The sequence below is a fragment of the Papaver somniferum genome, chromosome 8 (genome assembly GCF_003573695.1).
Source record: "Papaver somniferum cultivar HN1 chromosome 8, ASM357369v1, whole genome shotgun sequence".
Taxonomy (NCBI): Eukaryota; Viridiplantae; Streptophyta; class Magnoliopsida; order Ranunculales; family Papaveraceae; genus Papaver; species Papaver somniferum.
Genome location: NC_039365.1, coordinates 34,793,692 through 34,807,823, shown reverse-complemented (window position 1 = coordinate 34,807,823; position 14,132 = coordinate 34,793,692). Strand labels below are relative to the sequence as shown.

The 14,132-nt window shown below is 36.1% G+C and overlaps 2 protein-coding genes across 9 annotated transcripts; one reads left to right on the top strand and one right to left on the bottom strand.

Annotated features, from left to right (window-relative positions):
• Window positions 1-258: 258 nt before the first annotated feature.
• LOC113305616 (flavonoid 3',5'-hydroxylase 1-like) lies at window positions 259-2,406 on the top strand. Its single transcript, XM_026554632.1, has 2 exons — window positions 259-1,402; window positions 1,501-2,406. Exons 1-2 carry the CDS (start codon window positions 449-451, stop codon window positions 2,137-2,139), a joined length of 1,593 nt encoding a protein of 530 aa, XP_026410417.1. The 5' UTR covers window positions 259-448; the 3' UTR covers window positions 2,140-2,406.
• A 256-nt stretch (window positions 2,407-2,662) lies between these two features.
• Window positions 2,663-4,460, bottom strand: LOC113302750 (protein BFR2-like). Of its 8 annotated transcripts, XR_003337077.1 has the most exons (6): window positions 4,158-4,460; window positions 3,971-4,018; window positions 3,759-3,879; window positions 3,554-3,604; window positions 3,086-3,392; window positions 2,663-2,982 (listed from the first exon to the last, which is right to left on the bottom strand). XR_003337077.1 is itself a non-coding variant. In XM_026551685.1 (5 exons), the coding sequence occupies exons 2-4, from the start codon at window positions 3,633-3,635 to the stop codon at window positions 3,131-3,133; spliced, it is 267 nt and encodes an 88-aa protein (XP_026407470.1). In that variant the 5' UTR covers window positions 3,636-4,018; window positions 4,158-4,460; the 3' UTR covers window positions 2,663-2,982; window positions 3,086-3,130. The 8 variants fall into 8 exon arrangements, 1 of the variants encoding a protein (XP_026407470.1); XR_003337078.1 differs by having other exon boundaries at window positions 3,534-3,604; window positions 3,759-4,018; XR_003337075.1 differs by having other exon boundaries at window positions 3,759-4,018.
• Between the last annotated feature and the right edge of the window lie 9,672 nt (window positions 4,461-14,132).

The following is a 14,132-nucleotide window of genomic DNA, read 5'->3' as shown; positions in this document are numbered from 1 at the left end:
GCGTCTATTAATCTTATACCTGGAAAAAAGAAACTCGTTTCCAAATTGAGAATACACCCTTCCCATTTTATTTTATTTTATTGCAAATACACAATTTGACACATGTGGTGTGTATTAATTATCTTGAACCGGGACTCATCCGCCACTCGAATTAAAGGTCGTCATTTATTCAGAACTTCAAACACCTCATCAGCTTAACATCTCTATCTAATAGTAAGTCATTTTCTTACTGTTGGTGAGAAAAGGGTCTTCCATCTTTTTCCAGTGGCAGACAATTTATGAGGTCACTATATCTAGATAGTTCATACGTTTTCCTTTTTCTGTAAACAGATGGTTCATATCTAGTACAACTAATTATTGTTTACAGGTGCAATCAACCTGTTTGTACTTCATAGGGGAATTTTTCGTCTTTCATTCAAATTACTCCTGTGTTATCAGTAATCAAGAAATGGAGGCATTGTCATGGCTCTGGGAAGCCAAGATTCAACACAGCGAACTCACCAGAGCAGCTCTTACATTTTCCCTAATCATAATCGCAATTTCGTGGTGTATTTGGGTTCGCAAGAAGCAAGTTCATAAGTTACCACCTGGTCCTCCAGGGTTACCTATAGTCGGAAACATCCCATTCATTGATCCGGAGTTACACAAGTACTTTGCCAAATTAACCACCAAATATGGACCCATATTTAAGCTCAAATTAGGCAGCAAGCTTCTGATTGTCCTGGGTTCACCAGAACTAGCTGCAGTTGTCATGAAAGAACTCGACTCAACATTTGCAAACCGGGCTCCTACGGTAGCAGGAATGACCGTCGGCTATAATGGTTCAGACATGGTATTTGTTGACTACGGTCCACACTTGCGCAACGTACGTGCCTTATGCGTTCGAGAGATTCTAAGTAAAAGCGCTCTCGATTCATTCTCAGCTCTTCGCCAGCAGGAAGTTAGAAGATGCGTAAGAAGTTTGTACGCGAAGGTTCACACTCCGGTAAATATAAGAGACGAGATGTTTCTGATAATGCTTAATGTGATCACCAACATGATGTGGGGCGGTACATTTAATGATGAAGAGAAGATTGAAATTGGCTTGGAATTTCGGAAACGAGCCGAAAAAGTCTTGGATTATTTAGGGAGAACCAATATTTCTGATTTTCTTCCTGTTCTAGCGAGGTTTGATCTTCAAGGTGTAGAACGACGTCTGAAAGAGCTAATTTCGTGGTTAGACCCGTTCTTCGAATCCATGATTGATAAGAGGATGAAACTTGATCAGGAGATAAAACTAAATGGAGATCAAGATGGTAAGGAGAACAAAGTCAAGGATTTCTTACAAGTCTTTCAACAACTTCAAGACCAAGGAGAATCCAAAGTTCCTTTTACCTTTACCAACCTCAAGGCCTTGTTCATGGTATTTATTTTCTGTCTTTTCTTACTTTCATGCGTTTCGTCGTTTGCTCTTGTTTTAATTTTATTTTATGACCAATAGGATCTAAATATTTTGGACAGAATTTGGTGGTCGGAGGCACAGATACAGCAGGAGGGGCAGTAGAATGGGCGATGGCCGAGTTGATAAAAGAACCAAAGATTATGAAAAGAGCCTTAGAAGAGTTGGACAATGTTGTAGGGAAAAACAACATTGTGGAAGAATCTCATATACCCAATTTACCTTATTTGGGTGCAATCATAAAAGAAACATATCGCTTGCATCCCGGAGTACCGCTATTAGTTTCTAGGTGTCCAAGTTCGACCTGTAACGTGGGAGGTTATGTGATCCCTAAAGGAGCTCAAGTTCTTATGAATGCATGGGCAATCCAAAGAGACCCCAAATATTGGGATAATCCATTAGAATTCAAACCAGAGAGGTTCTTGCAGACCACAAGCAAGTTCGATTTTATTGGGACTGATTTCAGATATATTCCATTCGGTTCAGGCAGGAGGAGATGTATAGGTGTTCCTTTAGTGGAAAGAATTGTGCCTTATGCATTAGCATCTTTTTTGCACTCATTTGAATGGAGAATGCCAGAAGGTGTGGAGGTTGATCTTTCAGAAAAATTTGGTATTGTTTTGAAGACAAGTACCCCCCTAACTGCAATCCCATTGCCAAGGTTACCTGATCCAAACCTCTATGCCAAGAAAGAGTACTAGATTTCAAGTTTCAGAAGTTCATCCTGTTAGCTATGTTATTATGTTGGAGAGTGGTAATCTGAAAGTCCACACCACATGCTTCATTTTGTTATGCAGAAGTTTATTTTTGATTAAAGTCCATTCTTGTGGAGTTATATGCATCAATAACTAGTGTTACCATTTTGCGCAACCATGTTGTGTAAATGCAAGAGATATAAAAATGGGTTGTAAATTTGGTTTATTTGGCTGTATATATAATAGATATCTTAATCTAGTCTTTAGACTTTACTCAAATTTGTGGATGTCACCAGCGGATCCAATTAGCTTTTCTAAAGACGCTTATCACAAACAGTAAATAAATGAAAAATAAATCAAATTCAATTAGAAAGCTCTACTCCGTCATCGTGACCTAAGAAAGTTGCAGTCATCTTTTGAATCGATCGTTTCTTGGTTATGAAATCCTTTTCAAATTCAGTTCTTTAACGGTTTAATCAGCAGCTTGTTAACCCTATTTCTCGATTACTTAATAGATTTACAAACTCAATCATCCAAGTTTTCAATATTTTTTTCAAAAATCAAATATCAAAGGAATCTTAGCAACAATAACTATAAATTCATTAACAAAACACTTCTTTTTACATCCAGTTCAATCTAAGAAAAACATCAGAACACTTATTTTAACTCCAATTGCTAATAAAGTATCAAACTCTGCCATACCTCCAAATAATTACCCCTTCCCGCTTTCTTCAGCACTGCTTCCCTTACAACCACTTCTATCCGCTGCATCATTGTCAGATAGACCAGTATGATCCTCCAAATAATTACCCCTCCCGCTTTCTTTAGTCGCTTGAACTTTTTACTTCCCTAGTCATATTTCCAAGCATGCATTACCATCAAATTTTGTCTTCAAACTAAGTAGCTTTTCAAAGATATAAGCAAACACTGGGTCAAGAACAAGAATACTCACTGGTGCAGGACGATGAAAGCCCGCATTGCAATCCTGCAGTAACTCTTAATCATCCTCAGCTAAGACATAATAGTAACCAGATTGTAACCAATAGTAACCAGATTCCCTACATTCATAATAGTAAAATAAAACAATGAAATATATAAATGAAAGCCTTAAAGAATTTGGGGACAGAAAATCAACCACTTTTTCCTCTCCTTTTGTTTATCCTCATCACTACTTTCCCTGTTCTCTTCTTTATCCTGATCTTCTACATCAACATCGTCTACTATAACCCCACCCTTCTCATACTCATCTTCCCCTTCCTCTACACAATTACAAACAATGTAAACCTCGTTACACCCAGAACAAATAATAACTAACCCTAACTTTTTTAAAATAACGGCACAAACCCAAGAAACCTTAACTGCAAATGATAAAAAAGAACTTGCATGAATAAACAAATTACATGACAATTAGAAAATGTACCATCGTCTTCCTCATCTTCATCCTCAGCTCTATCACCGGCATCAACCGCATCTGCATCAAGAGTTTCAGTTCGAACAAACATTCAAATTCAATACAAATTCAATACTGTATGGACATCTTCGATACTCAACGAACATATTTTCAAAATCAATATTGTATGGACATCTTCGATTCAGTATGCAAATTCAATTCGAAACAATATTACCAGAAACAGCAATACAATGTGCCGATCCAACCAGTGACAGTTGATTGAGAAACCACCTGAAATTTGTCGTAGAAATACAAAGCAAGCGAAACCCAAAACCAGTTGATTAATACTACCAAACCTACAGTAAATCACATAAGAACATAAATATTCACTCAAACTCATTCAAAATTGAAAATATACAAGCTTAAGAAGCTTCTCCTTATGCTAACCCCTTTGTAGCTTCTCAGTCAACTTATCAACTTCATTCCCATCTGCATCTGAAAAGAAATCTGAAATCAGAAACCGAAATCTCATAATCGATTGAACACAAAACCCTAAATCAATTATCATTTATAAACCTTAAAACAAAAACATAAATCTGGATGAAAATAAATCGTCAAAACCAAAAATATATACCTAAATTAAAAAAAGTAGAACAGATGCTTTCTCACGATTAGCTGAGAGTGAAGATCAGTTCTTCCAAGTTTGAACTTCGACGAACAAATTAAAATCGAAAAAATGAATCATAATATAGATTGAAACCCTAAAATCAATTTACGAAGTCCTAAAAATCCTATTACAGGTGATGAACAAACTGAATTGAAACTGATTCATCAAACTCAATCTGGTTCATCGGCTAAGAGGAAGAGAAGAAAGGCTGAGAAAAACTCATCTGGTTTTAATCGGCTAAGAGGAATAGAAGAGAGTCTGAGAGCAGAAGAGAGAAAAAAGAGAAATGAAATTTTCCATCTGGTTTCATTAGGGTATACAGAAATCATGCATGTGAATTGCACATGCGTGGGAGGAAATATCCTCTAATGTTATTCATCTTGGGTGGAAACACAATGGTACATGTTTGAATGGCATACTCACAGACTCCAAGTGTTACGACCCAGGTGTGACGAAGCATGTGGCTGGCACGCCTATAAAAAATTTCGTAATGGCTCGTCCCTGTAACGAATTTTGTAAACTTGTAACGGACTAAGCCTGTTACAAATTTTTCTGTAACGGGAATTTGTAACGGCCATAATCCGTTTCGAATTCCTGTTACGAATCCGGGAATTTGGTGTAGTGTTTATGGTGCCAAGATTTCTGTGTTGCTCATGTCATATCATTGATCATAAAGAGAGTACTGGCACTAAGGTAAAACTGAGGATAACTTATCAAGATGAAGAGTCTAGTCAATATTCTTCTCATAAAAGTCCAGCTCCAAGAATCAATATCTCAAGATGATGCCACCACAACCAGTTCCTGTGTCATCTAGTTCTGATTCCATGGAAGCTCTAGTTTTCCCCCTGCTGCTCAATCAGTTAACTGTACTATAATGGTTGAGGATATTTTTGCTTCTTACTCAAGATAAAAAGGAAAAGTTGTTGTCTAGGATACATCTTTACATATGAATGATAAATTTATATGCAGAAAGCTCAACATGGGTCCTTTTACCAGTAGTTTACCAGTTTTGAAAATTTATGAAGTTGGTTTTATCCAAAAACATGTTGTTACTACTGTGGAGAATGGTCTTCATGTTATTCATAATGCAATACCTCTAACACCTATCTGATATGGAATTCAAAAGTGTAATCACCCTTCAAATTAAATATTATACGTTAAAAGGTTCAAGATAGCAACTGTGACATCTTATCCTCCTTCTCGGTCAAGGGAGGAAATTGTTTCTCTAGTTGCTGAACATGATGCTCTTTCTAATCTAAAGAGAAAATTTAATCCTCGTCTTGATGCTAGAAAACAAATCTGTTCTGCTAGATCTGCTTTGGCTAGTATTATTGTCACATCAGAAAGTTAGGCTTCTCCAGAACATGATTACAAAACCTTATGCACACCAATCATATATATTGAGAGCCTTCCACCAATTACAATCCCTTATCAGAAAGAACATTCTCATCAACTTCTCAACCCATATGGTCATTTCCTTGCACCAGCTGGTCAATCCTTTGCCAACCATAATGTCTGCAATAATATTATTCATGAGGTTGTCGCTTTGGTTTTCAATGCAGCACAAGGAAGTCAAGAAAGTGGTGATTCTTCTAGTTCCCATCCTAATTAATGGTTGCGTCGATCCTACCAATCAGGTAACTCCTCCCTACAATTCTTTCATGTATGTTATTTCTTCTATCTCCAATGTTGCTAACCCCCTAACAATACCCCCGCCCCTCCACCACCACCATTATACCCTGTCATCAATCTACTTTGCTGGAATGTTGAAGGCTTAGGGAAAAAATTGTCTAATAAATAACTGAGTATTCTCCTAAAGAATATAACCCCATATATTGTTTTTTTTTTCTAAAACCAAAATAAAGAATAACACAACTGCCAGAAAAATAGCTTCTCATGTGCGTTAAATGTTCCCTACATTGGTAGAAGTGGTGGTCTGTTTTTAACTTGGAAATAAGAGTTGGATCTCAACATTATCTCCTCCAACTAAAGAGGCATCTATGTTACCACCAATGAAATTATACATTCTAAACTCTGTCACATGCATTTTATATATGGTGAACCAAATCAAACTCTTAAGGATGCTTTTTGGACTCATCTGAATAACCTCCCTCCTATCCCAAGTGATGACCCTGCTTTCGATCTTTATGGGAGAATTCAACTGTCTCTTAGTTCCTGAAGATAAAAGTGGTGGTTTAGAACTTGATGATAATGATATCTTGAATCTTAGGACTTTTTGTTCTGTTTTTTACTTGCATGATCCTGGTTTTTCTGGTCTTAGATTTACTTGGGTCTAATATGCAAAATGATACTGATTTCATTCTTAAAAGACTTGATAAATTCTTAATAAATCATAATAATGAATCCATGTTCCCAATACTTTGTGCCAATAACTGATAGACTCATTTATATGTCTATTTTGATCTTGATTTTCCATATTGTTAGTACCCAATTTTTTACTTATTTGGTATTTTTGAAGGTGTTTTTGGAGAATTAAGTTTTTGCGGAGAAATCGCCTCGAAAAGCGGTATTTGAACCCCCGGGAGAAAATTACTAAAGGAACCCATAAATGTGATAAATGAACCCTAAGGAATTGTTAAAGGCACCCCTCAGTTGGATAAGGGCACCACCAGGGCAACTACTATTGACACCCCGGGAATGGAGAATGAGAACTCAACCCCTACCTTTTGGAAAAGCAGAATTTGGTGGGAAGAAAATACAGTGACTGCATGTTTTCCTAGATTGAATTAGACCATATTTTCTCATGGATTTTAATCGAACCAAGCTGGTTTGGGCCTGTTTTATCAAAACATGGTTGTTAATGGTTTTGGAATCATAAAAAAGGAAGAGTTTCGAGAAAATAGGGGTTGGATAATATCACGAGTATTTGATTCCGTTATTGGTAGTTATGTGGGAATGAAAGGAGATAATATCCTTATTTAGTTGTGATTCTATCTTTGGAAGTTTGGGTATGACTCAGATTCTGTTAATAACGCGTGCAAAATATAGCGGAAGAAAATAAAGCCGAGACATTTTGGAAAAGAAAACAAAGAAAATTAATCGGGTTATAAGGGCATGTGTGTGTATAAATAGGGGGTACGTTACAGAGAAGAAAAAGAAGTTGCAGAGACGTTTTTCGTCACCAAAAGTGAAGGAGACGATATGCAAGAACAAGCGTCCCAGTTTTGTAACAGTTCATATTGCAACAGTCCATTGTAACAGTTAGTCTGTGACGCACATACAACGTTGCAAACGACCTGAGTTATTATCTTTCTCTTGTTTTTCACACTTTTGAGCCATGAACACCTATTTTGAGTAAGTGAATAATATGAGGAGCTAAACCCCATTGCTGAGGCAACGGGGGAAGCCATTTTTTCTAATTATTATGTGGTAATTTCCATTTAAATTAATCTTTCCAATTCTTTTATGCTTATTCGCATTGAACTTAAATTGATTGTATGATTATTTTTTTTTTATTACGTAGTTGTATTCTCTCTTTGTGGTGCATGCTTGTCTTAAAAGGTTTTTGATGTTCCATGCTTGCGATTTACAACTACTGTTTTGAAAATCTACTTATCTAGGCAATATTTTAGATCAACTTGAATGTATAGTTGCATAATTATTGTTATGATTGAATCACTGATAATTGGTTATTGGTGGAATCATTTGTCTCTGTTTTATTTGAGTTCAAAAAATCATCCTTCACAAGTCCGAGTTAATGACACTTTTGTTATCACTATAAAAACTACATCAGTTTTTGACGCCGCCGGTGCAGACTTATTTTTATGTTAGAGTTTTTAGATTTATTTTTAGGTTTTTACTTTTGTTTTTGTAGTATTTTAATTTTTTAGGTTTTTATTCTTTTGTTCTATTTTACATTTTCTTGGATATTTATCTTTTGGTTACAAGTTTTGAATATTAGACCGAAAAGAAAACTGAGCCAAAGATATTGGTAATTAACTAACGATTTGGAGTCAAAGACAAAGAGAATGAACTGTGGAAAAGACAAAGAATTTTATTTTTGTTTTATTTTTATGGTTTTGTGTATTTTTCTTGTGTAAAAAACTGTATTAGGGTTTATTATTATTTTTATAATATTTGTTCTTTTTGGATATTTTGGGTACTTTGGGACATTCTTTGGACTTAATTATTCTTAAATACCAAGGAAGGGTGGCATTAAATATAAACTGCTGCAGGGAAGAACAACAATTATGATACTGTTTCGGCCCTTTGGGTTCTTACGCTGACATAGGAGTCAATGGCCCTAGTCGACTGCAACCGATTCGTCGCCTGTCTGGAATGGGAGGTAAAATTCTAAACACCCGCGATTCCCCTGTCAGCTAGTTTATTGGATTCTTTCGTATGCATATATGTTGAGGATATAAATATGGACTTTTAATTTCTAGTAAAGGGTAAGGCCAGACCATATAAGATAAGGGTTCGGATATCATCACTGTTCTCTTCTTTCCATCCTTAGGAAAACGTTCCCAACTCGAACCTAAATCTTAAAATTTTGACTAGATTGAGACCGATAAGGTAACGAGCTTATAGGAAAGCCATTCAAAAGGACTGTATTCAGTATCTTGTTAGCTTAACTCTAAGTTCAGAAAGATTACTGCAAGTTGAAGCGCCACATTGTAACCTGAGGAAACATTTTTCCAAAGAGGTAGGGATATTCAAGATCCTCTGAGCTTTTCCTGCTTATAATTGACTTACTTTAATTCAGAACGTTCTAGATAAGTTTGCTAAAACTATACCTAGTTTCCTTTCAAGAGATTAAAACCTGGTCTGGAAACAATCTAAGTGGAGCCATCATGCTTTTTTTTTTGCTAGAAATCAGTAGGTTTGATTTGGTTGCGTCGGCTTTGTTTTGTAATTGCTTAGAATACCCTTCCAATTTAGGAAAGTCCTTTTTTATTCCAGAACATAAAAGGGAAGCTCTGGGTTGTTTTATTAGTGCAAAACCTATTAGTTCTATTTTAGGAAACAAGTATCTCGAATACCTTAATCTAGAGAGCCCTGTTTTTGGTAATCCAATTTTGAACGTCCGTCTCTAGGTGAAAAGAATATCCCTAGTACTCTGATAGTTCCAGAAATGACAACTTTAAAAACTTTGTTAAACCCAATTATGATTAGTCATCCATCATCCATCAAATTAGATGACACTGAAGCCAATTATGAGTAGAAACCTATGGCCATACAGATGCTCCCAGTATTTTACGGGAAGGAAAATGAAAATCCCTATTTCCATATTAGGGATTTTGAGGAAATCTGTAGTACTCTAAGGATTAAAGACCTAGATGACAAAGCATTGAAACTTAGGTTACTTCCTTTTTACTTGAGAGACAAAGACAAATCTTGGCTATATAGTTTGACTTCTGATTCAATTTCAACATATGAACAACTTACATCTACCTTTTTCAATAAATTTTTCCCTAGGAACAAAACATAATCTATTAAGCAGCAAGTTTCCATATTTTCTCAACTAGAAGGAGCGTCTTTGTACATGTATTTTGAAAGGTTCAATGATTAACTGTCACAATGTCCTCATGACGTCTTAGAAAATGTCAGGCTAGTTTAGATCCTTTATGAGGGTTTAGATTATCCAACAACAACCATGGTAGAGTACTCGTGTACAAGTGGGTTTGAAAATAAGACTGTTGACCAGGCGATGACATTTTGAATGACATCACCGAAAAACCCAACAATGAGAGAATAATAGAGAACCCCAGAAGACGATTCTTCTAGGTAGAGGAAATGTCAATAGGGTAGAATAATCTTTTGAATCATATGCCAAAATTGCAGCGATGGAAAAAAGGTTAGAAGCTATAGAATTGAGTCAAAGTAGTGGTAGAAGAGAGCCTTTTTTGGGAAGGCAAGATCATGGAAGAGCAAACCAATGCTCTTTATAATAACACTATATTTGATAACTCTCAGAAGTTTGACCCATATTCAGAAACTTATAACCCTGGTTGGAGAAACCATACTAACCCTTCATCGTCTAAGGGCCAGATTCAAGGTCAGTTTAGTAATTCTAACGCTCCCCCAGGTTTTGGATATACTAAGAATCCTTCATGTCAAGCAAATTTTCATAACCCTTCAGATAAGAAGATCATCAGTTTAGAGGAGTCTCTCACCTTTTTAACCCAACAAACTGCAGTATTTAAACAATCAGTTGCACAAGGTTTAAAAGAAAATAAAAAGATAGTCCAGGCTAACTCTCATGCTATTACAGAGTTAAAGACCAGATTAGTCAGATAAATCAGTATTTAACAGAAAAAGGTAAGTTCTCTAGTCAACCAATACCCAATCCTAGAGGATTTCATGAAATGTCTTATGAAAAAACATTAGACCGTGTGAATTCGATAACAACTCATAGGAGCGGTAAAAGGGTAGACAGTAAGGTAGTTGTGCCTAATAGTGGACATAATGTAGATCCACCTTCTAGTTACCAAGAGGATCCACTAGATGAAGAGACCGACAAAGTTTCTAGTGATGCTAATGCGGTTCCTGATATGTCTTATTCTGTGCTTAAATCCACATATCCACAATTGTTAGTTCCAACAAAGAGAGTCGACTTTCAACGAAATAATGGATATATTTAAACAGGTTTACATTAATATCACTTCATTAAAAGAAATTAGTAAAATTTTTGCTTATGCCAAGTTCCTTAAAGATCTTTGTACACGAAAGCGTCGGCTTAATATCCATAAGAAAGCCTTTTTAGCTGGTCAGGTAAGTTCCATCATTCTGAACCAGACAACCCCTAAGTATAAAGACCATGGATGCCCTACTATATCTTGTGTCATCGGTAATTACTCAGTGGATAAGGTATTTCTTGACTTCAGAGCTAGTGTTAACTTACTTCCGTATCATGTGTACAACCAATTAGGTCTTGGTAAGTTGAAACCGACTAAAATGACATTGCAATTAGCTAATAGGTCTGTCAAAGTACCTCTTGGTGTCATAATGGATCTTCTGATTGAGGTTTATAAGTTTATTTATATAGTGGATTTCGTTGTTCTAGATACTCAGCCTGTTCAGCACCCCAGTATTCAAACACCGGTGATTTTAGGTCGCCCATTTTTATCCACGCCTAATGCTGTCATCACTCTAGGACCGGACTTGTGAACATATCCTTCGGTAATATGACCAGTGAACTAAATGTATTTAATGTTATTAGACAACCTTCTGATGATTTAGAGGAAGTGAATATCATTAGCACTTTAGTTCAGGATAATTTGGACAACACTTTATTTGGTGATTCTTTGGATGGATTTGATGAGACAATTCTCTTAAGTCAGATAGGTGACCAAACTATAGAACTAGAAGAATCTCTTGATTACTTTAAAGACTCTGCGGACCTTTAAATTCAAGCAATAATGTTAGATCTTTCTGAAAATGATAACCCTAAGTTTGGAGGTAGAGAACTCGAGGAATCTCTTAAGTATTTTAAAGACTCTATGGATCTGGAAATTCAAGTGATAGTTAAAGGTCTTACAAAGAGTAGTGGTTACCCTAAGTTTGTGGGAAGTGATGGTTCTAGTGATCTTCAAGTATCCCTATTAGAAGTCCCTAACTTGGGACTCGATCTTTGTACATCTGAGGTATTACTTGAGTCTCTTCAGACTTCGTAACCTGATCCTCCTGATACTTTCCAAGAGGAAATCCAGATATTAGAGACCCATTGTGCGGATGAATTTATTTACCGAGACACTCACATAAAGCCCAAGTGGTCGCCCCAGATAGATCCAGTTATCTTGCAAGAAACTTTCGATAAGTTTATGCTCCGTCTGTTTATTTTTCTGATCCGGTGTATTTCTCTCATATTAGTGGAAGTTCTATTTGGTTTTGATGACCCACAATTATTTCGACTTTTGGTATATGATTTAAAAAGTGACTTGACGTTCTGTGGTACTTGGTGTATTACTGAAGACTTTAAACTTAACACTTCTTCGGGGGTAACCCATGCTTATGCGACACAATAATATCTTTTTTTATTTCCTTTGATTTAAGTGGTAACAATCCTTGTTCATGCTTCTAGTTTCATCTTTAGGACATTGAGGATAATGTTAGGTTTATGTTTGGGGGTATGAGAGAATTTTTTTAGTTGCATTATTAAACTCTAAACCTAGAAACTTGTGCCAATTAAGGACAACACTAGCCAATCTAAGTGGATTGTAGGAGTTAAGGAACCCAAAAACAGAGTGTATTTATAAAAGCACAGAGCTCCGGTGTTATAAATAACATGGTAGTTTCACCATATCCAGTTGAGTCCTTATTACTTTCTGTTTTTATTTTATTTTTTTGAAAACTTATATGTTCTCTAAGTGATTTGGTGGGGCACCAACATCGAATTGTTACCACCGCCGGGATGAAGGAGAGTAACTGAGTTACGAAAAAAAAAAGAAAAAGACCAAACCAATTAGACCAATCAGAGTAATATTTCAAGAGAAAGAAAAGATAGAAAAGGATAGAAAAAGATTTTTTTTTATTATTATTGATCAATTAATAAAATCAACCGCTGCTTCCCTTGTATATACCAGCTGACTTGATCTAGAATTAGGATTATCCATCACTGGTTTCCTTGTATATTCCAGTTTTGTTGATATTATAGTTCAAACCAGTATCTCAATCCATTAGGATTCGTAGGTTCATCCTGGCAGTTGCCTTCAGACAGATATGGGAAACACCATTTACATTAGGAAATATCGTAAACCATTTATGTTTTTCTTTATATCCATCTTCTTAATGTATTCATGTGATTTGTTTGATTTCGGGTATGGATGCGACTATCTAATTAGAGCTTTGTCACTTATACATGAATTGGATTTGCATCAAGATACTTCCTCCTGTAGTCAATGAGAGTATGCCAACTAAGGAGATTGCTTAGTGTCGTTATTAGATTCTACGTAGGTAGATAGGATTTAGAGTAGAGGTTTTGTGGGTACACCTTTTGTAAACCCTCCCGAGATTATATCTCGGCCACTAAGGCCACCTACGGATTTAAAGGCATGTTGCACACGCTAAGTGCAATCGCGATGCCTGCGACAGTGAGTTAGGATTTTATTTTCTAGATTAGGTTTGTTCGAGACTAGAAAATAAGCATCTGACTTAAGAGAATTGTCTATTTTGATCTCAATTTTCTATATAGTTAGTACCCGATTCTTGAAAATAAGCATCTCAGTATTGTAACAATTCATATTGGAACAGTCCATTGTAATAGTCAATCTGTACTGAACATACAGTGTTGCAAAATAACTGACTTGTTTTTCACACTTTTGAGCCATGGACACCTATTTTAAGTACGTGATCAATATGAGTGTTGATGGTGGATTTTCGGCAAGGGATATAATCGTAAAATCATGATACTGTATGTTTCTGACCCGGTTTCAGGAACGCATGTGACGATTCATATTTTACGATCCGTGAACCATTTCACGATCACTGACGGAGCGAACATTCCTCTCAGATCTATGATGAATATGTTTCTCAAAAGGCCTCCCAACTGAGCGTTCGATGCTTCACACATTTCATCATCACCTCTACATAGAATCTTAATGATTGGGTGGTTCTCTAGACATAATTGGTTGTTAGAGAGCTTAACGCCTACAGGACGTCACGCTACACATTGTTCCCTGAATACGTAGAGAGACAGTGTATAAAATCTCTTGATGATTAGGTGGTTCCCTAGACATACTTGTTTGTTGGAGAGCTTATCGCCTTCAGGACGTCACGCCGCTCATTGTTCCCTGACTATACACCCCTTCAGAAAGAATATGATTCTTTAACTATCTCATATCTCGTTTCCGCAAATAAATTAATTCTAGCATGTCATTCGCCAACTGAATTCCTAGAAAAAAATCTATTATATCTCATTACTCCGTTTCATGGATGATCCCCGGCTGATTCCATGGATTAGTAATAGATAACCATTTTATC

What these genes read in the sequence shown, in the direction of transcription:
- LOC113305616 (XM_026554632.1), top strand. Translation starts at nt 449, where the DNA reads ATGGAGGCATTGTCATGGCTCTGGGAAGCCAAGATTCAACACAGCGAA. An exon ending in ACCTCAAGGCCTTGTTCATG is followed by an intron (nt 1,403 to 1,500) that starts GTATTTATTTTC and finishes TATTTTGGACAG; the next exon opens with AATTTGGTGGTCGGAGGCAC.
- LOC113302750 (XM_026551685.1), bottom strand. Translation starts at nt 3,635, where the DNA reads ATGTTTGTTCGAACTGAAACTCTTGATGCAGATGCGGTTGATGCCGGT. An exon ending in TGAAGATGAGGAAGACGATG is followed by an intron (nt 3,393 to 3,553) that starts GTACATTTTCTA and finishes GTAATTGTGTAG; the next exon opens with AGGAAGGGGAAGATGAGTAT. An exon ending in CAAAAGGAGAGGAAAAAGTG is followed by an intron (nt 3,192 to 3,268) that starts GTTGATTTTCTG and finishes TTATGAATGTAG; the next exon opens with GGAATCTGGTTACTATTGGT.